General features: G+C 40.3%; 1 protein-coding gene across 1 annotated transcript in view; it reads left to right on the top strand.

Annotated features, from left to right (window-relative positions):
* Positions 1–23,164, top strand: part of LOC131758666 (placenta-specific gene 8 protein) — a 33,433-nt gene that overhangs the window by 4,214 nt on the left and 6,055 nt on the right. Inside the window, exons 2-4 of the mRNA XM_059067002.2 lie at positions 9,720–9,860; positions 12,084–12,208; positions 17,117–17,232. Coding sequence (XP_058922985.1) covers positions 9,749–9,860; positions 12,084–12,208; positions 17,117–17,221 — 342 coding nt within the window. The 5' untranslated portion in view covers positions 9,720–9,748 and the 3' untranslated portion in view covers positions 17,222–17,232. The remainder of the gene's footprint in view (positions 1–9,719; positions 9,861–12,083; positions 12,209–17,116; positions 17,233–23,164) is intronic.

Genomic DNA, 23,164 nt, shown 5'->3' with positions numbered 1-23,164 from the left:
CTCCCCGCTGAAACCCCCGGCCCTGCTCTTGCCGAGGCCACACCTCCCGCGTGCGCCGGAGACGGGGAGCGAGTGGGTTCTCCGCTCCAAAGGGAAAAGCGGAGGCTGCTGATGGGCCCGGATGGTTTGATAACTTGGTTCAGCCTGACACCGGCGCGCCCCGCCGCCGGCGGACTGTCCTGCCCTTGTCCCTTCTCCCTGCAAGGGAGCCAGAGCACAGCCAGAGGCAAGTTCGCTTCGTTCCATCACCTGATGATCCTACCCTTCAAGATAGACTCCTGCCTACAAAGACACCCATAGATAACGCAGGCCCTGAATGATCGCCCGCCGCCACCTTCCCTCCTCCCCCCCATTTTTGTTCACTTACTAAACCTTCTTTCGCAGTGTTTTCTGTGAGATCCACAGTGGTTAGCCTCTCTTTTTTATTGGAAAAGCAGTAAAAAGCCATTATGGCGCATTAAAAAATAAAGCCAAAACCAAAATAAAAAACCACTTTAATGCATATAAAAGGACAAACCTAATACATTTTAAATAAGCTTCAGCTATTCTGAATGCATTTTATGGTGTTTTATACGAAAAAGAGAAATTCTTTAGGATGGTTCCTAAGAATTATAAGGGGAAAACGCAACCGTAGTTTAAAAATCTTATGGCTATGTTTACATTATATACTACTTGGATTTGGGACTGTACGTTTTGCAGCTTTTGTAACAGATTGCTTTTGTATTTTTCACTCTAAGTCCTATGGGGGCTCTCCTCTTCCCATATTCTCTTATGTTTTGTTTTCTTATTTTTTAGAAATAATTTCAGATTTATGAAAAATGTTGGAACAATAACACACAAAAAGACAAACAATAACAAATGTTGGCCACGATGATGGAACCCGCAAACAAAATGCAGCAGTTTTGGAAAACAATGTGAAGCAGTGCGAAATGCTAAACATGGCCTTGGTGGTATAGTGGTGAGCATAGCTGCCTTCCAAAATGCAAAACATAAAGTTAGTTATTTTGACCCAGCAATTCCACTTCTAGATAGACACCCAAGAGGAATGAAAACAAATGTCCGCACAAAAACCTGTGTGGTGCGCAGACAGTAATAGGAGCGTTATTCATAATAACAAAAAAGTAGAAGCAATCTAAATGACATATCCACATATCCACACAATGGAATATTATTCAGAAGTAAAAAAAAAAAAAAAGGCTTCCCTGGTGGCGCAGTGGTTGAGAGTCCGCCTGCCGATGCAGGGGACACGGGTTTGTGCCCCGGTCCGGGAAGATCCCACATGCCGCGGAGCGGCTGGGCCCGTGAGCCATGGCCGCTCTGAGCCTGCGCGTCCGGAGCCTGTGCTCCGCAACGGGACAGGCCACAACAGTGAGAGGCCCGCATACCGCAAAAAAAAAAAGTACTAATGCATGCTTGTGGTAAGGATGAACCTTGAAAACATTATGCGAACTAAACGAAGTCAGTTACAAAAAAAGCAGATTAGAGATTGTTTGGACGTAGGGGAGGCTAGAGGAAGTGGGGAGTGACTGTTAATGGATATGGGTTTTCTTTAAAGGATGTGTGCTAAAATATTTCAAAATTAGATTATGGTGGTGGTTATGCAAGTATGAATATACTAAAATCACTGAACTGTATCCATTTTAAATGATTGAATTTTATAGTATGTAAAATATTTCTCAATAAGATATTTTTTAAAATAACAGGGACTTTCCTGACAGTCCAGTGGTTAGGACTCCACGTTTCCATTGCAGAGGGTGCAGGTTCAATCCCTGGTCGGGGAACTAAGATCCCACATGCACACGGCACAGCCTAAAAAATAGAAAAATAAAAAAGTAATACGCAGAGTCCCCATACACCCCTCACTGGCTTTCCTGGTTAATGTTTTACATAACAATAGTACAAATACTGAAACCAGGAAATTAATATTGGCAAACTGCTATCACCTAATTAATCTACAGATCTTATCCAAATGTTACCAATTGTCCCACTATTGTCCTAAGAAAGAGAAAAGCAGCTCTTGCCATCGTGGAGCTGGCCCAGTGCTGTGAGCTAGGCGCTTTGGTGTTGCAGCAAGCTGGCCTGGCCCTCAGACCAGGTCTTTTTTTTTTTTTTTTTTTGAGATATAATTGACATATAACATTATATTAGTTTCAGGTGTACAACATAATGATTTGATATTTGTATATACTGTGAAATGATCACCACAGTAAATCTAGTTAACATGCATCACACACAGGTACAAAATTTTTTCCTGAAATGAGAACTTTTGAGATTTATTCTCTTAGCAACTTTTAAATATACAACACAGTGTTATTAACTATAGTCACCATGCTGTACATTACAGCCCCAGGACTTATTTATTTTACAACTGCAAGTTTGTACCTTTAGACCACCTTCAACCATTTCTCCCACACCCTACCCCTCACCTCTAACAACCACCAATCTGTTCTCTGTATCCATGAGTTTGGTTTGTTTGCTTGTTTTAGATTCCACATATAAGTGAGATCATATCGTATTTATCTTTCTGTGTCTGACTTATTTCACTTCGCATAATGCCTTTAAGGTCCATCCATATTGTCCTTCCCACTGGGTCTTGATGTTCCCCTCTAGCACATGAACAATTTCACAGAACATCAACATCAGATAAGACCATGATGGATCAAATAAAAACACTAATGCTCCGTAATCATATTTGAACACAGATGAACTTTAAACATTATCCAAGCCACAAAATACCAAACATTTCCCTTTCCTGACTAATATGAGTGATTGCTGTTTCTTTACCTGTTGCAGGATTAGGCTTGCTCTAGTCAACTTCACTCCCATAGATAAGATTTATTAATATACCCAGTCATAACATTGTCTCCACTTTCTGGAGCACATCAGTATGTCCCATTACTGATAATATCAACTGTGGTCACTTGACTAAGATAGTGTCTGCCAGATTTATCCAGTAGAAAGTTGCTGTTTTTCTCTTTGTAATTAATAAGTAGCCTGTGGGGAGATACTTTAAGATGTGTAAACATGTTGTTTCTCATCATACTTTCAAAGTCTAATTTTAGCATCCATCTGTGAGTCTTGCCTATAACCATTATTACTGTAGTGTTTGCCAAATGGTGATCTTGTATTTCTGTCACTCACTCTATATTCATTAATGGGAATTCTCCCTCATTTTATTTATTATTATTATTATTATTTTGGCCATGCCGTGTAGCCTGCAAGATCTTAGTTCCCTGAGCAGGGATCGAACCTTGCCTCCTGCAGTGGAAACGTGGAGTCTTAACCTCTGGGGACCACCAGGGAATTCCCCCCTTCTCCCTCAGAGTAAATAAAATTTACTCTTTTATTTATATCAGTAGAGAGTTAGGGATAGTTTAGTCTATGAATTATAATCGGATATTAACATTGTTTGGTTACACAAATTGTCCCAGATTTAGCCATTGGAAGAGCCATCAAGTTGGCTCTGAGGTCCTATCTCTAATCCATATTTGCACCCTTTTTTACTTTTTGGTACACAAGATGTTCCAGGCTTATCTTGTACTTCCCTTTCCCAGCCCTGGAATCATCCATTTCTCTAATGAACTCAGGCTCTTTTTTTAATTGGAATATGGTATTTAGAAACCAAGATTTGGGCACAAGGTGTGTTCATTGATAGTGGGTTGTTGTTGCTTCTAGGTCCTCTCAATGGAGAGGGCTAGGAAATATTTATGTATTCATACATGTATACACATTTCTGTATCTCTCTGTGTGTATGGGTGTATGTGTGTGTGTGTGTGTACTGTAAAGTTGTTGTTTGTTGCCTCAGTGGCTTTCTAAGTGCTTGTTTTGAACTTTTACCAAGTTATTGCCCACTTCTAAGTACCCATCCCCAGTACATGTGTTCATAAGCCTTATAATGACTTCCCCATCTTACCCTTTTCCTACTTTCCACCTTGACCCAGTTACATTTAAATTACCCAGTGAGAATGCTTCCTGCATGCCACAAGCGACCCCACTGATGACCCTCAATAAAGGCATTCACCCATGAGTCCTGGCTCTGCTCTCTCGATGCCTGCTGTTACCAAACTTCAGGCTTTTAAGGGACTTTGCATGGCCCTCTGGGCATGTCATGCCTCCCCCTTTAGGACCTGTGAGTAGAATAAATTCTTTAATTTCATATGCTTTTCTGAATGGGGTTTCCATAGCTGTGTTGGAGTGACCCTTAAAGACCCCACAAAGGAGTCTTACTCCCTCATTTACAACTGTGTGTGTGTGTAAATAACCATGAGTTCATACCACTGATTCCAATCCAACAGGACTCATACTAGCTGTCCTCCTTTCCTTATTTGTAATTTCTTTCTCTGACAGGGAAAAATCTCAATCCCGTTATCCACAGTTTATTATTCAAGCCATAGATAGATAGATAGACAGATAGATTTCAGAATTGCTAATTCATACCCCTGTGAAAAACAAGTTTACTAACTAGAGTATAATATTTATGTCAGTTATTTTTTTATAGCTTTATGTTATATAGTCAAAATACTTTCCAAGGTTATTTAGGTTACCTTTTTCTTCCTCAGTGTGGTTATAATATTAATTGTAATACAGTCAGGTCTATTTGTTACTGTTTATATTGCATTTTGGGATCCTGCCACATTCTGGTTGATTTTGACTATCCATTTATGCATTGACTTGATATGTGAAATATTAGCATGGTTGGAAGAGTCAAAGCCATATGAAAAGATACACTTAGAGAAGTGTTGCCCCCAGCCCTGCTACTCCATTTCCACTCTCTCATTCTTTCCACCTCATTTACCCTGAACATAACAAGTTTCATTTGTGTCTGGTTTTTTCTTCCTGTATTTCTTATTGCACAATTGAACAGATACATGTGTGATTTCTTATTTCCCTTTATTTCTTACATGAAGGGTATCATACCAAAAACATTCTTTTGTACATTTTTTCCCCACTTATATATATCTTGGAAGTTACTTCATGTCAGTTTATAGAGCTCATCCTCATTCTTTTTTTGATAGCTGCATAACACACCTGCTGTGTGGGTATACCATAGTTTATTCAACCTGTCTCCCATATGGTGCTTACAATTATTTTGCAAAAACAAACAATGCTGCTAGGAATAACCTCATGCATATGTGTTTTTGCATTTTTGGAGGTATATCTTCAGGATGAATTTCTAGATATGGGATTACTTGGGCAAATGGTAAGCCTAAGTGTAGTTTTGTTAAGTATTGCCAAAGTTCCTTCCAGAATGGTTGCACCAGTTTGCATTCTCACTGGAAATATATGAGTACCTGCTCCTCCACAGCCTTGCCAAAAGAATGTGTTGCATACTCTAATTTTTGCCACCTGACAAGTGTTTAATTTGCATTTCTTTAATATTGAGTGAGTTTGAACATCTTTTTTAATATACTTAAGGTCATTTTCATGTCTTCTTTTGTGAATTATCTGTTCCTACCTTGTCATTTTGTCAACCTTGGGGCTTTTAAATTTCTCTCATTTTAAAGATTTTTTTTAATACTTAATGTCAGATTTTGTCCTCTCTTTGTGTACCTATAATCATTTTATTAAAACTTAGAAAAATATATGTTTGCAGACCACACTCACTAATGGGAAGGGAAATACCTAGAGCTGTTTTCTGATGGTGATAAAGTTCAACGGACAGAAGCCTTTAAAAAAACGTTTTAAAGCTTCTTCCTTCTTTCTAAAAAAAATAAAAATAAACTCGTTTAATAGTCATCCAAAAACATTGTGTCCTTCACATGAGGCTGTTTGCTAGGACTCAGGGGACCATTTATAATGATAGACCTGGTTAATTTACAATTAGCTATGATGAAGCCTGGGCAGATTTAGACATGTTTGAACCATTGTTGATACGCTTTCAATTGTGTGGAAAAACATTCAAGATGTTGCCTTGTTTCATATACTGCTCTCTCTTTTTGTCCACGGGAACTACCAAACTAGCCAGGCATTACTGAGCAATGCAATCTAGAAAGAAACTCAGTTAATTCAAGAAATAGAAAAAGTGTAAAGTAATATGGAACAATGGAGGTAATTTGCTGGTTTTTGACCCTGCCCAATGAGGGAAATAATACAAGAAAGCATTAGTATAATCACATTGCCTGAGTATCTCAAAACACTGTATTTTAAATTTTAGTGTTTTTCTTTTGTCCTGAATTTTGAAGTGGAAATGTATTACATCTCAGTGTCTAGCACACTGTGAGTGAATCAAACATATAATAAGTACTTAATTCAAGAAGACAAGGAAAAGTACCTTCTATTAGACTACATTAAAGTTGGTGCTAAAGGAATAAATATGAAAAGAGAGTTCCAGTTCTCAAGGCGATCACAACAAACCAATGAAAATGCCACCCTGTAATAAGTGCTGTGATGGAGCAGGGCTTTAAAGCTAAGGCGCAAAGGGAGAGACAGGGACTGTGGAGTGAGCCAGAGAAGGATTTGAATTTCATAATTTACTTAAACTCTCTGAGCCTCCATTTCCTCATCAACTCAATAAAGATAATAATTCCTACTTAGCAGGGCTGTTGTAACATTAAGTGGACAGTGTGAGTCTAGCACAGTGCCTGATATAGGGTAGAATCTCAATGAATATTAGCTGATATTATTGCCAGTAGATATTTGTGGAAATCATCAAAAGAAATTTCCGTGCTGCATTTTTGTACATTTTAGCCATTCTCCCTGATTTTTTTTATTGTTCATTAAATTCATCCCTAGACTTTATCTCATAGAAGGTACTCATAGAAGGTACTTTTCCTTGTCTTCTTGAATTAAGTACTTCTTATATGCTTGATTCACTCGCAGTGTGCTAGACACTGAGATGTAATACATTTCCACTTCAGAATACCAGACAAAAGAAAGTACTCTCAATAAGCACAGAAGGTGGATAGGTCAGAAACCACTTCCATTTTTACAGATTAGTAGGAGGAAATTTAAATGACTAGTTAAATAACTAGGCTGATCAATGACTAGTCCAAGATCACACGGTGTAGGAAACCAGAATTTGAGCAAAGATATTCTCACTTCAAATCAAATCAATGTTGCATGACCCCACACTGCCTCTCATGATGGAGAGAGATTAGGACTAACCTAACAAAATGTACTTCATAATAAACTTTGCTGAGGCACACCATCAGGGCTTGCCCCTAACACGTACCAAGGGTCTGTCAACACTGACAGCACTGTCAGAGGGATACAGGCTCCAGGTAAATTTGAAGTGAAGGACAAACTTGGATGCAGGAAGATTGGAGAGGACTACTGTGATATTGTGGTTTTTAATAAGAAATACATATTTGGTCTTCTTTCCTGTTCATGGCACAGAGCTCCTAAAATCTTTGGAATGTCTTACGTGGTAAGAGCGATAATGGTGTCTTGTTATTCATAACAGGCCCCTCTCAACTACAGAGGAGTTTATGCTAATGAAGTGACTTTTTGGAAAGCCCTTGAGGGTGCTGGTTGCCAGGGAAACCAATCTTTGTTTAGAGGGTTGGAACTTTTAGCCCCAGCTCTCAGACTTCCAGGGGAGGGGAGAGGGGTTTGGAGACTGAGTTCAATCACCAATGGCCAATGATTTAATCAATCATGCCTATGTAATCAAGGCTCCATACGAACCCAAAAGGACAGGGTTCAGAGAGCTTTGGGGTTGGTGTGCTGGGAGGGTGGCTCACCCCAAACTTCACAGGTTCTGAACCTCACCCTATGTATCTTTTCATCTGGTTGTTCATTCGTATCCTTTAATAGCCTTAGTAAATATCAATAATCTAGTAAGTAATCTATTTTCCTGAGTTCTGTGAGCCACTCCAGCAAATTTATCAAACCTGAGGAAGGGGTCATGGGAACCTCTGATCTATTTGGTCAGAAGCACAGGTGACAACCTAGTCTTACAATTGACATCAGAAGTAGGGGAGGGAGGGCAGTCTTGTGGGACTGAGCCCTTAACACGTGGAATCTGACACTGTCTCCTGTAGACAGTGTCAGAATTGAACTAAATTGTAGGACACTGTATGGGCAGGCTCCCCAAGATGTCTGTTCTCTTGTTCTCTGTACATTCTCTGCTCCACCAGTCCCTGCTTCACCTACATTCTATTCAGATGACTGACCTTCCCTAATCAGCAAATACCTACGTACTTGCCCCTGGCCCCAGCTAGTGATTGTTCTAAGCTTTAGATCAGAATATCTTCCTGTGATAGCTTATCAAAGGGGTGGTGAGAGGCTGTGCTCCTCTGCTGGTTTCCCTGGTAACCAGTGAGCCAACCTGATGTCAATCCCCCCTAAAACTGGTAACCTCCCCCTCCCGCCATCCCCTGCCCTGGGAGAGAAGACTGGTGGGCTGTCACTCCAGGACCTTGCTTCAGAAATGTAAGATCCCCTTATCCATTAAACCATTGATGTTTCTCTCACTGACTCTGGGCTCTTTCTTCGGTCTCTGGACAAGTACAGGGCTTGCAGGCCTGCAGGGTGCAACCCAATGGACCCCCAGCTGGTGTTGCAGAATTGCTTGGTGTGGAAAAAAGCTACCACACATTTGGTGATCACAGGTGACAGTGTTCTGTGAGTAGACAGAAAACAGGGGAGTTTTTCCTTTACAACTGCTCATCAGAAACAAGTCCACAACAAAAGGGAACATAAAAGAGGGGCAAGAGGAGAAAGGTTGCAAGTACACAAAAGCTTAGGATGGTGCAGTTTTACAGAAGTCTGTTTCCGTAATTTGCTACTCCTTTTGTCAACAGAAAAAAAATGCACAACGTGAGCGTTGTGAGTTAAGTTTTATTTGGAGCCAAATGAGGATTATAGCCTGGGAGAACAGCCTCTCTCAGATAGCTCTGAGGAACTAATGCGAAGGGGTCGGAGGGGAGGTCACTACTACATGGTTTTAGTGAAGGGAGCACGTGCCATCAAGCACACATTTTGGCAGAAGGTTGCTGCTGGTCACAAGGGGCAGACGCCTCCGTTAATGATTTTAGTGGTTTTCTAGATAATGAGAAGATGTAAGAAATGGGGCTCATAAAATCTTCTCCTAAAAAACATCTAACTCGGGCTTCCCTGGTGGCGCAGTGGTTGAGAGTCCGCCTGCCGATGCAGGGGACACGGGTTCGTGCCCCGGCCCGGGAAGATCCCACATGCCGCGGAGCGGCTGGGCCCGTGAGCCGTGGCCGCTGGGCCTGCGCGTCCGGAGCCTGTGCTCCACAACGGGAGAGGCCACAGCAGTGGCCTTTTTCCGCATACCGCGGAAAAAAAAAAAACACATCTAACTCTCTGAAGGCCTGTCCTAACAGTGTTTCCCAGAGCACACAGTGCCCCGCATTCCTGATCACCGCCCTGAACTCCTTTCAGGGTGTGTTGAAGGTCAGCGACTGCTGTGGCTGGTGACTTGGTTCTTGTAGAACCAAACAGCGCGCAACAATTTTTAGTCGGCATGGTCATTATCACAGGTTTCCTCATTTGTTTCCCTGTCTTGTGTGGAGACCAGGCACCTGTTTAAAACAGTTCTTAACAACCCTGTTATGTTCCCTAACGCCAAGAGAAGAATCTGTCACGTTTTACCAGTTCAGTGAATCCCTTCCCCCAGGGGCCTCTGCAGAAATTCTGTTCTTCAAAGATCAACAAGTCACTTGGTCTAAATTGCCTCACCTGCCCGCGAGTCCCTCAAAACAGGCTTCCAAGAGCAACCTCCAGGCTACTTACACCAAGTTTTTCCTTTTCAGACCACAGCCACTAAGACCCTGCATCGAAAATGCAAGCTCCATCTCCGGTGGTCATTGTAACTCAGCCTGGAAATGGTCCGGTTCCTCAAACCTCTAACTGGCAGACGGGCATGTGTGACTGCTTCAGCGATTGCGGCGTCTGTAAGTGCTGGGGAAAGTGCCCCCGTAACTGATGCGGAGGTGAATTACCAAAGACCCAATCCTTCCTTCATTCCTCCCTTATTGTGGAGTAAACGTTCCCCACTGATGCCAAAGTGCCCTGTGTGTCAGGCAATGCTTTGTTAACAGAAAAAGCCTGTACGGATTGTAAATTACTTATTCTCCACCCTTCGAAGAAAAGTTTTACTCCCAAAATAAGTTCTGGAGTTAAGATAACAGGAAAAAAGCTGATGACTAATAATGAACAGACTTGGTCTAATGACTATAAATAGACCATACATCCTAAAAGAGACATTTCAAGTTTTACTTGATTAAAGAAAAAAAAGACTGCTCTTGTTACACATAAATTAAACTCATTATTTTATAGTTACACTGTGCCCAGTAAACAAGGGATAATTTTCATCCATGGTTTCAGCATGAGCTCAGAGAAGAATTATTTTATTTGTACATTTAGCTTTGTTACACACCTAAGAACAAAGAATTCTAAAGGCAATTAACTTCTCATTGGGTAAAATATCTCTGACTCTCCTTGTTTTTTGTTTTGTTTCTTTTATGAGAGCTCTCTAAGTAAACTTGGGAGAGAGGAAGTTTGAGAGAAGATGGGTGTGTCAGAGAGGTCAAATGCTTAGTTCTTAACACCAAGCAGGAAATAAACGAACCTGCCTATATAACAAGTTTTGCTCTGAGGTTTTCCTTTTTGTCTTTGTTTTCCGGCCTCTTTGAAGTCTACACAGTGTTCTGAGACCGGAAAGGAAACCTTGTTAACCTTTAATTTATCAGTAGAATTGCAATTTGAAATCGACTTAATAATTACATAGAAAAGCATAAAGGGGGGCTTCCCTGGTGACGCAGTGGTTAAGGACGGCCTGCCAATGCAAGGAACACGGGTTCAAACCCTGGTCTGGGAAGATCCCACATGCTGCAGAGCAACTAAGCCCGTGCGCCACAACTACTGAGGCTGCGCTCTAGAGCCTGCAAGCCACAACTGCTGAAACCTGTGCGCCTAGAGCCTGTGCTCCACAACAAGAGAAGCCACCGCAATGAGAAGCCCGCGCACCATAACGTAGAGTAGCCACCGCCTTCTTCAAGTAGAGAAAGCCCGAGCGCAGCAACGCAGACCAAACGCAGCCAAACCTAAAGATAAATAAATAAAAATTTTTTAAAGTAGATTGTAAAAAATAAAAAAAAATAATATTTAAAGTAATATTAGATATTAAAAATAATATTTTTTTAAAAGCACAGAGGGAAAGAATTACCTAGGAAATGGAACAGTTGGGTTTACTGATTTGCTCTCATTGCCCTACTGGATGACCTGGGGTGATGACTTACACTTCTCAGGACATTAGTTCCACATCTGCATATCATAGTGATAATGAAACCACAATAATAAAACCTTCTAAAGATGAACATTCTAATCCCTTAACCCCTAGTATTGTTACTCGGATAAGTGAATTACAAGTCTTAATATGAGCTTAATATCTTCATACAGAATTTCTTAATTGTAGATCTGACCAAATCATTCTCCCTTCTTAAAATATTTCAGAGGTTCCTCATGACTTCCATGACCCATTCTTAGCACTCGTACTTCCTCGTTATCCAGTCTCCAACCCGCCGTGGGTCCAGCTTCATTCCCGTCCCATCCCTGGCTCCAGCCATGCTGAATGAAAACCAGCCATTGCCGAGACATACCATGTTATCTAAAGAGGCTCTTTTCCCTTTCCTCTACCTATAAAATTCCTAATCATCCTTCAATATTCAGATCAAGCAACATTTCCTTCCCAGCGCACTGGAGGCCCAATTTGTGTGAGTGACTCCTTGGCATCCTGAGTAGGTTTCTGTTAGAGAACTTTTCATATTATCTAACTTCCCTTCTAGACTTAAGACAGAGGCATTGTCAGTACTGAGGATTACCTCTGGAACATGGCTAGGTTTCAGTGAATCATTCAATACATGGATGAAGGCAGTACTACAAAAAGAATACAGACTAACACAGAATAACTACAGGTGTAGTTATTCCAGAAATGATTGGGTGGGGAGAAGGGAGAAGCTGATGCGATGCTGAGCAAAAGCAGTGAAGATGGACTTGGCAGCAGGATGTGTGACAAAGGCCCCAGGATTTGGACCACCATTCATGAACGCACACTAACTTTCAACTGTGGTGGGGGCAGAGTGGAGTAATTTGTACCTCTGATTTCATGTGTCCAGGTCTCTGTGGCATATTTTGCTTCACGTGTCTTGCATGTCAAGTTGCATCTGATATGAATGAATGCTGTCTTTGTGGAACAAGTGTTGCGATGAGGACCCTCTACAGGACTCGATACGGCATCCCGGTGAGTCTCTTATGATACTGTATCACTCAAGTATGCGCCCACGTTCAAAATAATTGTTATAAACGTGGAGAAAATTTGATGGTACCCATCATCTGAATTTGATTAGTAGGAGTTTCTTAGCATCTGCAACCTTGTATTCCATTACTGTAGCAATAGATCCTCTGGTTATGGGGCCTCCTTCTACGTTTCTGTGAAAACCTTAGAAAATAAACAACTCTTGTATTTGCAATGTATGTCATACAGTGGAAGAGGATTGTTCAGAGCCTACTATGCCCCAGGTATATTACATATGTTACATCATTTAATCCTTACACCATCCCTGTAAAGTAAGTAGGCCCACCAGGCAGAATTCCTTCTTACTCAGGGGAAGTCGTTCTTTCTCTATTAAGGCCTTCAACTAATTAGATAAGGCCCACCCACATTATGGAGGGTTACTCTAAGTCTACTGATTTAAATGTTAATCTAATCTGAAATATTATCTTCACAGAAACATCTAGAATAGTGTTTGATCTAATATCTGGGTACTATGACCTGGCCAAGTTGACATAAAATTAACCATCACAGGAAACAAATATCAATAAATAGGCAGAATATTTTAGGAACTTATTTTATTCCATTGAAATTATTTTATTTTTTCATTTGAAAATATTTCTTACTTTTTTAATTATACAAAATAATACATATATAGGTAATTTTATGACAAATTCAAACACAGAGGTATGTACAATAAAAAGTGAAAATCTCTACTCAGTGATAAATTCTATTAGTAACTTGATGGTCTCCTTCCTCAGGTTTTTTTTTCCTATGCCTATAAGGCATATACATATAGATTAGATGTAGCTATAGCTATAGCTCTAGACATATGGGGTTTGGGATTTGCAGGGCTCTTTTATCGCTTTTTTTTTTTTTAATGAGTTCATACTATATTGTAACCTGTGTTTTCCACTTAATATATGGTAGACCCCCTTTATGTCTGTAATACAGATTCTTTTTAATGTCTGCATAGTATTCCATCATAGAGATAATATACTTAATCACTTCGTTATTGATGAAAGGTTAAGTGATATTGCAGTTTAAATAGTTGTACATATATGATTTTGTACATGCACTGGTATTTTTGTAGGATGGTGTACTAGATTAGATTGACAGATCACAGGATATGCACATTCAAAATTTGAAAAATACTGTCAAGTATCCCTTCAAAAAGATTATGTCAATTTATAATTTATTAATATTATATGTGTGCCAATATAATATTTTTTCATGTTGCCTGTCAGAGAGGCAAAAATGATATTTCCTTGTTGTCTTAGTTAAATTTTTATTAGATAGATCAAGCAACTTTTTGAAAATTTATTGTCCTTTTTCATTTCTTCTATAAATTATCTGTACATATACTTTGTTCATTTTTTATTGAGTTGTTTGTCTTTTCTAATTGATTTGTAGGAGCTCTTTATTTATTACACTATGACTATTTAACATGAAAGTTATCAACATTTTTAAAGGCTTAGTACATAATCAATTTTTTAAATGCTCATTAGGAGTTTGAAAAATTAATAACAGTCTGAAACTAAAACTTCAATTGGTTTTGACAAAATTTGGAAGATTGGAAGGAAGAGGAAGAAACAAAGATATTCTAAAGGCTTTGTCTGTCATTGATAGATAAATACACATTTTTTAATAAAAAGAACATTACTAAGGTATAGCTGACTTTCAATAAACTGCATATATTTAAAATGTACAATTTGATAAGTTTAGACATATGTATATACCTGTGAAACCTCACAGTCAAAATAGTGAACATATCCATCACCCCCAAAATTTACTCACATCCCTTTGTAATCTTTCCTTCTTTCCCCTCCCCTCTTCCCCAAGTAACCACCAATATGCTTTCTCTCACTATAGATTAGTTTTCATTTTCTACCATTTTATATAATAGAACTATACAGTGTGTAGCTTCTTTCACTCAGTATAATTATTTGGGGATTCTTCAAATCGTTGTGTTGTGTAAACTTAAATGTGTTAAGAGGGTAGATCTCATGTTAAGTATATATTTTTAACCCAAACAATAAAATTAGAAAAAAAAAAGAAAAAATTTGAATGGCAAATAAGCACATAAGAAGATGTTCAACATCATCAGTCATTAGAGAAATGCAAATTAAAACCACAATGAGATACCACTACACACCTATTGGGATAGCTGAAATTAATCAGCATAAACCACACCAAGTGTGAGCGGATATGGAGGAACTGAAACTCTCATGCACTGCTGATTGAATTGTAAAATACAGTTTCTTAAAAAGTTAAATATACACCTACTTTTTGGCCCAGCCATTCTGCTCCTAGATACTTACCCTGCAAAAATATATATCCATACCAAGACTTGTACACAAATGTTCAGAGCAGTTTTGCTTGTAATAGCTCCAAACTAAAAACCACCCAAATGTCCCCCAGCAGGTGAATGGATAAACAAATTGTGATCTATCCATATAATAGAATACTACTCAGCAATAAAAAGGAATGAACTATTGATACCCACAACAATGTAGATGAATCTCAAGATAAATATAATGTTAATAGCCAGGACATGGAAGCAACCTAAGTGTCCATCAACAGATGAATGGATAAAGAAGATGTGACACATATATACAATGGAATATTACTCAGCCATTAAAAAGAAGCAAAATTGAGTTATTTGAAGTGAGATGGATGGACCTAGAGTCTGTCATACAGAGTGAAGTAAGTCAGAAAGAGAAAAACAAATACTGTATGCTAACATATATATATATGGAATCTTTAAAAAAAGAAAAGAAATGGTTCTGAAGAACCTAGGGGCAGAACAGGGATAAAGATACAGATGTAGAGAATGGACTTGACACGGGGAGGCGGAAGGGTAAGCTGGGACAAAGTGAGAGAGTGGCATGGACTTATATATACTACCAAATGTAAAATAGCTAGTGGGAAGCAGCCGCAGAGCACAGGGAGATCAGCTGGGTGCTTTGCGACCACCTAGAGGGTTGGGATAGGGAGGGTGGGAGAGAGACGCAAGAGGGAGGAGATATGGGGATATATGTATATGTAGAGCTGATTCACTTTGTTATAAAGCAGAAACTAACACACCATTGTAAAGCAATTATACTCCAATAAAGATGTTAAAAAATTTTTTTTAATATATAATGTTAAGTTGTGGGTAAAAATGTAAGGGTCATTGCTAATAAAAATTAGTTGTGGAACATCTAGAACTACTAAAGGGAACAAAAGGAACCAGGAAAGGTCTATTCAGCCAAAAAAAGAAAAGAAGGAAAAAATACTATTCTATGAATACCAAACGTAAAATAATTTGGCTATCTCATGGGTGGGAGTGATTTAGATTTCTCAGCCGTGCTAAAATGTCTTTACCTTTTATTATTTCTTTTAGTGTGTTTGTGGTCTTTGAGAGTCTGACCTCTTACGCGATAGGTGAATAGCTGCCCCACTTATCTCACCCCTCTTCTCCTCTGGGGCCCCAAAGCCCACATTAGGTTCATCTGTTAAACTGCTCTGCAGGCTGTGTTCCAGGAAAGGCCACAGCTGGCACCTCTAGGCTGGCCCAGCTGCTCAAGCTGGCATCAGTTAACCACTCATCTTTCATTCTCCAGCCGGTTCTTCCTCCTTTCTGAACTGAGAGTTTTTGGTTTGGGGTTTATCTAATACCATGCCTCTGACTATGTTAGGTTTCATGTTCCTTAGCTCTGTTTTACTTTCTCCATCAATGTAATCCCATCTGCTTCATTTTTTTTTCCAAAAATTGCTGATGATTTCTGGCTCACTAAATCCCCCCAGCCCTGTTTTCTAGTACAGCTTTCGTTTTAGTTAACAAAGCTCGGCAAGCACATAGTTTTTAAAATTATCTAATTTATAAGGTTTGTTAAGGAAAATAGTAGTCCCCAAACTTTTCTCCCTTCCTCTTTCCCAAGGCTGATCTTTGGGTGTTTACCTCCATATCTCCAAATGGTAGACTTGTATCGCTACTTTTTGACTTTGCAGTTTGGGGCATTGTCTCTGGACTTCCTACTGTGGAAGATGAGAATTTAGTTCTGTTTTCTCCCCCTTTCTCACCATGGACATGCACCCTACCCCTACCCCACTCCTTCCAATATAGTTATATATAATGTTGGCTAAATCCATAGTTAGTATTTATATTATGAGAGCTCTGCTTGCTCTTCAGAGTTGAGTTGAATCATGTAGTGAACTATGATTGCCTCTTCTACTAAACTTTGTTTTTCCTACTGTTAATAATGCTTGGCCTTTTCATTAGGAGTTTTTCATTTACTTAAGAGTAGTGCAGTCCCAAACTCTTTCCCGGTTTTCTAAATCTCTTCCCCAAACATTCAATACATCAGACCTTCTATCATTTTCCTCTCCTTGATGAAATCACTCCCCGACCTGCTACCCTTTGAACTAGATGCTTTTCACTCCTGGTGCTCTGCTTTTGCCCTGAGATATCCTTCACCATGACTGGAGATTCCATTAACCGCTCCCCCATGTTAGTCTCTGGTTTCTTATACCTTTCTTGGTTTGCTCCTTCGCTTTGGTGAAGGCATCCTCTAGTAGCTTCCTGAGAAAGGGAGCTGGTAGAGGAGAAAAGAGATTTTACTTCCTGAAACTCCTTATTTTACCCTCATATTGATAGTTTGGTGAGGTATCTTCTATTTTCAATGTCACAAAGTATAGAAAAACATTTGATGTCATAAAAAGAGACAGAAGCTATATAGAGAAATCAACTAACATTCTCCTGAATGTAACCATCCCGACTCCAAATTCAAAGGATCAATGCCTGCTGCTTCTCTTCAAAATGTCTTGAAAATCCAAAAGTCTTAATTCCCAGATAGGTGGATTTTACATTTCTGTTTCTTTTATATTTTCAAACAGGGATCCATTTGTGATGACTATATAGTGACCCTTTGCTGTCCTCTGTGTTCTCTTTGCCAAATCAAGAGAGACATCAACAGAAGGAGAGCCATGCATACTTTCTAAAAAAAACAATGGTAAGTCCCAGTATCTGTGAATGTTGAGAAATATAATCAAGGGCTTTGTAAACTAAGCATTATTTTGAATAATAATTCAAGAATAACAGTTATTTAAGTCTCTCAAATGTTATCTTAATATAAAAATTGACTTTGGTTTCTTCAAATGAAGAAAGCTTGTTTGGGCTGCCATAACAAAATAACATAGCTTAAACAGGTTAAACAACAGGAATTTATTTCTCATAGTTCTGAATGCTGGGAAGTCCAAGATCAAGTATGAGTCAGTTCAGTTTCTTGGTGAGGATGCTCTTCCTAGCTTGCAGTTGGCCACCTTTGTGCTGTGTCCTCAAATATTGGAGAAAGAGAGAGAATTTTGGCCTTTCTCCTTATGAGGACAGTATTCCCATCATGGGGCCCTCACCTTCATGATCTCATCTAAACCTAATTACTTCCCAAAGGCTTCACCTCCTAATACCATCACACTGGGGGTTAGGGTTTCAACATATGAGTTTTGTGGTCAGGGGGACACAAACATTCAGTTCACAAAAATAGCTCTATATTTTGAAACTATATTTTAGCAAATAAAGGGATGGTGACTTCTCTAGACTTCTCAGAATTCTGATGGTCTATTAATGAAGCACCACTTGTAAAATACAAGAGTGTGGTGAGATACAAAAGAAGTGGAAAGCACTTTCCCTGCTAATACAAACAAATTGATAAGAAACTGGTAAATAATTATAAAGTAGTAGAGCAAATGAAAATTACGTTATGTAATATTTGGATTAATTGTGGCACAATGCATCTATCAATAATGAGGTGAGGTTAAACAGGAAAGAGAAGGTGAACTTTGAAAGAGGTGGAATGGAATACAGAATATTTGGAAATGTTCTGTAGAATGTCATCATCTGAAATTCAATCAAGTCATTTCCAACTCATTTTTCCAAGATTCTCAGAATTAGCTATTGGGAATATAGTAAAGTAGAAATCAACATGATTTTGTCAGTCTTCTATAGAATGCATCTTGAGTATGGGAATAAAACATTAATTTTCCCATTCTTTGCAAAAATCCCACTTCCTTTCTCAAGTGAATGAGAACTCTGTATAAGTTAACAAACATAACTCTTGGAAGATATGTTTTCAAATATTCATGTATTTAGCAAATAATGTCTCAAGTACCTAGTACCACGCAGGACACTGTTAGGGACTATGAGGAACGAAGGGTAATAAGCTGGTCCTCTTCCCCTTAGCACTCAAAAAGAAGGCATTAGAAAAGCCCTCAAAGAAAATGCAAACTTTGACTAATGCCTTTAGATGAAGTGCTATTTTATGCTCAGGAGAAGGAAAGATGATATCCTGTGAGAAGTGTAAGTGAAAGTTTCTTGAAAGAAGTGGTTTTAATTCTAAAGAGGAAGTGAGCATCAGGGTCACAAGAGGAAATAGATGGCACTCAAACTGTGATAATACAAGGATTTAATGAAGACCATTTACAAAGGTGTGGGTGGGAGGTACAGGGAAATGACAGGGGATTGTGCAACAACAGCTGCACGTTATCATCCCTAGGCCTTGGGAGGAGGGGAGGGAGCAGTTACCTGCATCCCAAAGGAGAAAGCTGTGTGACGGCTGCCCTGAGAGGACCTGAGAAGCCTGGGGTAAATCCTCAGGAAGGAAACAAGGGGAAAACTACCCTGACCTCATTTTCTGATGTCCTTCTGGGCTTCCCATTGGTTGAACACACCAGGAAGGCAGAGAGAAAGACAGTATTGCTGGGAACCACATGTCAGCCTCCCAGACCACAGGGCAGGACAGACAATGGTAGAAATGGATTAGATGGGGAAAACGGAATATTTCTGTTGCAAGGTGAATAGAAATGGGTGTTGCTTCTCATCAGCAACATTAGTGAAACTATAGAGGCAAAAAAAAGGAAAAAACATCTTTATGAGCTTAGGTTCAACGTGGCAGGGACATATGTTATAAGTAGGAAAATAATGAGAAATGAAAGATTTAAAAAACTGATTTGGCGGGGCTTCCCTGGTGGCGCAGTGGTTGGGAGTCCGCCTGCCGATGCAGGGGACACGGGTTCGTGCCCCGGTCTGGGAGGATCCCACATGCCGCGGAGCGGCTGGGCCCGTGAGCCATGGCCGCTGGGCCTGCACGTCTGGAGCCTGCGCTCCGCAGAGGGAGAGGCCACAGCAGTGAGAGGCCCGCATACAGGATAAAAAAAAAAAAAAAAAAAAAAAAAAAAAAAAAAAAAAACTGATTTGGGGCCTTGGCATGCAATGTAGTGAATACTGGGCTGATGATTTGGTCTTTTATTTGGTAAGCACTAGGGATTTATTGTAGGCTATAAAGAAGTAACATATGTAGACTTATACTTTAGAAAAATTAACCTGGTAATGGCATGTGGCACAGACTGGACAAGATGAGGTCAGAAGCAAAGATTTGGCCTTACACCATTTCAACACTGTTTATCTAAATAAGCACATGAGACAGTTTGGATAAAATATCTACCCACACATATATAATAATAAACCCTGGCATTTGAGCTTTTTAATTTAACCTCAAGGAAATTATCTCACTGAAATGTTGAGCTGGTTTGACATAAAATATCTTGGTGGTCCTGACTCCTGCTCATCAACTTGGACCCTACATTATTCATTGACAATAAAACTTTAGATATACAAATATCTGAAATGGGAGAATAAAGAGATAAAGATAAAAGAATAATGTGATTTACGTTAAAAACAGATTGAGACAAAGGGGTACAAGAACGAACTGAAAAAGTTCCCAGTAGCCAAAACTGGAACAATTTGAGCAACAAAATAAGGTATTATTGGATTATAACCCAAAGTAGAAAATAAATATCTGAGTATCAGTCCATACTGATATGTATGTAATGGCAATATTATTCATTATTGTGACCAACCTATATGTAAGAATTAGTTTTCTTCAGAACTACACTAATGCAGGGACTTCCCTGGTGGTTCAGTGATTAGGACTCTGCGCTTCCAATGCAGGGGGCGCAGGTTCAATTGCTGGTTGGGGAACTAAGATCCCACATGCTGTGCAGTGCTAAACAAACAAACAGATCAGTGCAGGAGACCTTCAAGATGGAGGAGGAGTAAGATGTGGAGATCACCTTCCTCCCCACAGATACATCAAAAATACATCTACACATGGAACAACTCCTATAGAACACCTACTGAATGCTGGCAGAAGACCTCAGACTTCCCAAAAGGCAAGACACTCCCCACGTACCTGGGTAGGGCAAAAGAAAAAAGAAAAAACAGAGACAAAAGAATAGGGACGGGACCTGCACCTCTGGGAAGGAGCTGTGAAGGAGGAAAGGTTTCCACACACTAGGAAGCCCCTTCACTTGTGGAGACGGGGTTGGGGGGTAGTTGGAGGGAAGCTTCAGAGCCACGGAGGAGAGCACAGCAGCAGAGGGCAAAGTGGAGAGATTCCCGCACAGAGGACTGGTGCCAACCAGCACTCACCAGCCCGAGAGGCTTGTCTGCTCATCCGCCGGGGCAGGCGGGGACTGGGAGCTGAGGCTCGGGCTTCGGAGATTGGATCGCAGGGAGAGGACTGGGGTTGGCGGCGTGAACACAGCCTGAAGGGGTTAGTGCGCCACGGCTAGCCGGAAGGGAGTCCGGGAAAATGTCTGGACCTGCCAGAGAGGCAAGAAACCTTTGTTTTGGGGTGCACGAGGAGCGGGGATTCCTTCCCAGTGTGCCCACAGAAGGCAGAACACTGCTTAAGCGAGCTCCAGAGATGGGCATGAGCCACGGCTATCAGCTCGGACCACAGAACGGGCCTGAACTGCTAACACTGCTGCCGCTGACACCAAGCATCCTGTGTGCCTGCACGGGTCACTCTCCACACCCTCCCTGGGAGCTTGTGCAGCCTGCCACTGCCAGGGTCCCTTGATCCAGGGACAACTTCTCCAGGAGAATGCACAGTGTGCCTCAGGCTGGTACAATGTCACACTGACCTCTGTCTGCCACCTCAGGCTCTCCCCACATCCCAGTTATGACTACCGTACCCCTCCCTCCCCCTGGCCTTAGAGAGCAAGAGAGCCCTAATCAGCCGCTGCTTTAACCCCCAGCTCTCTGGGCGGGGAACAGACTCCTGAGGGTGGCCTACTCACAGAGTTGGGGCCAAAACCAAAGCTGAACCCCAGAAGCTGTGTGAAAGAATAAGAGAAAGGGAAATTTCTCTGTGCAGCCTCAGGAGAAGCAGATTAAATTCCCACAATGAACCTGATAAACCCTGCATCTGAAGAATACCTAAATGGACAACGAATGTTCCCAAAATTGAGGCGGTGGACTTTGGGAGCAACTGTACACTTGGGGTTTGCTTTCTACATCTAATTTTTTTCTGGTTTTATGTTTATCTTAGTTTAGTATTTAGTGCTTATTATCATTGGTGGATTTGTTTATTGGGGTTTGGTTGCTCTCTTCCTTTTATATATATATATATATATATATATATATATATATATATATATATATATATATATATATATATTTTCCCCTTTTCTCTTTTTTGTGAGTGTGTATGTGATGCCTCTTTGTGTGATTTTGTCTGTATAAGTTTGCTTTTACCATTTGTCCTAGGGCTCTGTCTGTTCGTTTTTTGTTTTTGTTTTTTTCTCTCTTCCATTTCTTCTGAGCTGTATGGCTGGCAGGGTCTTGGTGCTCCATCTGGGTCTCGGGCCTGAGCCTCCGAGGTGGGAGGGCCAAGTCCAGGACATTGGACCACCAGAGACCTCCCAGCCCCACATAATATCAATTGGTGAGAGCTCTCCCAGAGATCTTCATCTGAACACTAAGACACAGCTCCACCCAATGGCCAGCAAGCTTCAGTGCTGAACACACCATGCCAAACAACTAGCAAGACAGGAACACAACCCTACCCATCAACAGAGAGGCTGCCTAAAGTCATACTAATTTCACAGACACTCCAAAACACACCACCAGACGTGGCCCTGCCTGCCAAAAGGACAAGATACAGCCCCACCCACCGGAACACAGATACCAGTCCCCTCCACCAGGAAGCCTAAACAAGCCACTGAACAACCCTAACCCACTGGGAGCAGACACCAAAAACAACGGGAACTACGAACCTGCAGTCTGTGAAAAGGAGACCACAAACACAGTAGGTTAAACAAATAGGAAAACAGAGAAATATGCAGCAGATGAAGGAGCAAGGTAAAAACCCACTAGACCAAACAAATGAAGAGGAAATAGGCAGTCTACCTGAAAAAGAATTCAGAGTAATGATAGTCAAGATTGATCCAAAATCTTGGAAATAGAATGGAGAAAATCAAAGAAATGTTTAACAAGGACCTAGAGGAACTAAAGAGCAAACAAACAATGATGAACAACACAATAAATGAAATTAAAAATACTCTAGAAGGAATGAATAGCAGAATAACTGAGGCAGAAGAACGGATAAGTGACCTGGAAGATAAAATAGTGGAAATAACTGCTACAGAGCAAAATAAAGAAAAAAGAATGAAAATCATTGAGGACAGTCTCAGAGACCTCTGGGACAACATTAAACGCAGCAACATTCAAATTATAGGGGTCCCAGAAGACGAAGAGAAAAAGAAAGGGGCTGAGAAAATATTTGAAGACATTATAGTTGAAAACTTCCCTAACATGGGAAAAGAAATAGTCAATCAAGCCCAGGAAGCGCAGAGAGTCCCATACAGGATAAATCCAAGGAGAAACACACCAAGACACATATTATTCAAACTATCAAAAATTAAATACAAAGGAAAAATATTAAAAGCAGCAAGGGGAAAACAACAAATAACACACAAGGGAATCTCCATAAGGTTAACAGCTGATCTTTCAGCAGAAACTCTGCAAGCCAGAAGGGAGTGGCAGGACATATTTAAAGTGATGAAAGGGAAACACCTACAACCAAGATTACTCTACCCAGCAAG

This window comes from Kogia breviceps, chromosome 6 (genome assembly GCF_026419965.1).
Source record: "Kogia breviceps isolate mKogBre1 chromosome 6, mKogBre1 haplotype 1, whole genome shotgun sequence".
Classification (NCBI taxonomy): Eukaryota; Metazoa; Chordata; class Mammalia; order Artiodactyla; family Physeteridae; genus Kogia; species Kogia breviceps.
This window is presented reverse-complemented; position numbering and strand designations above follow the sequence as displayed.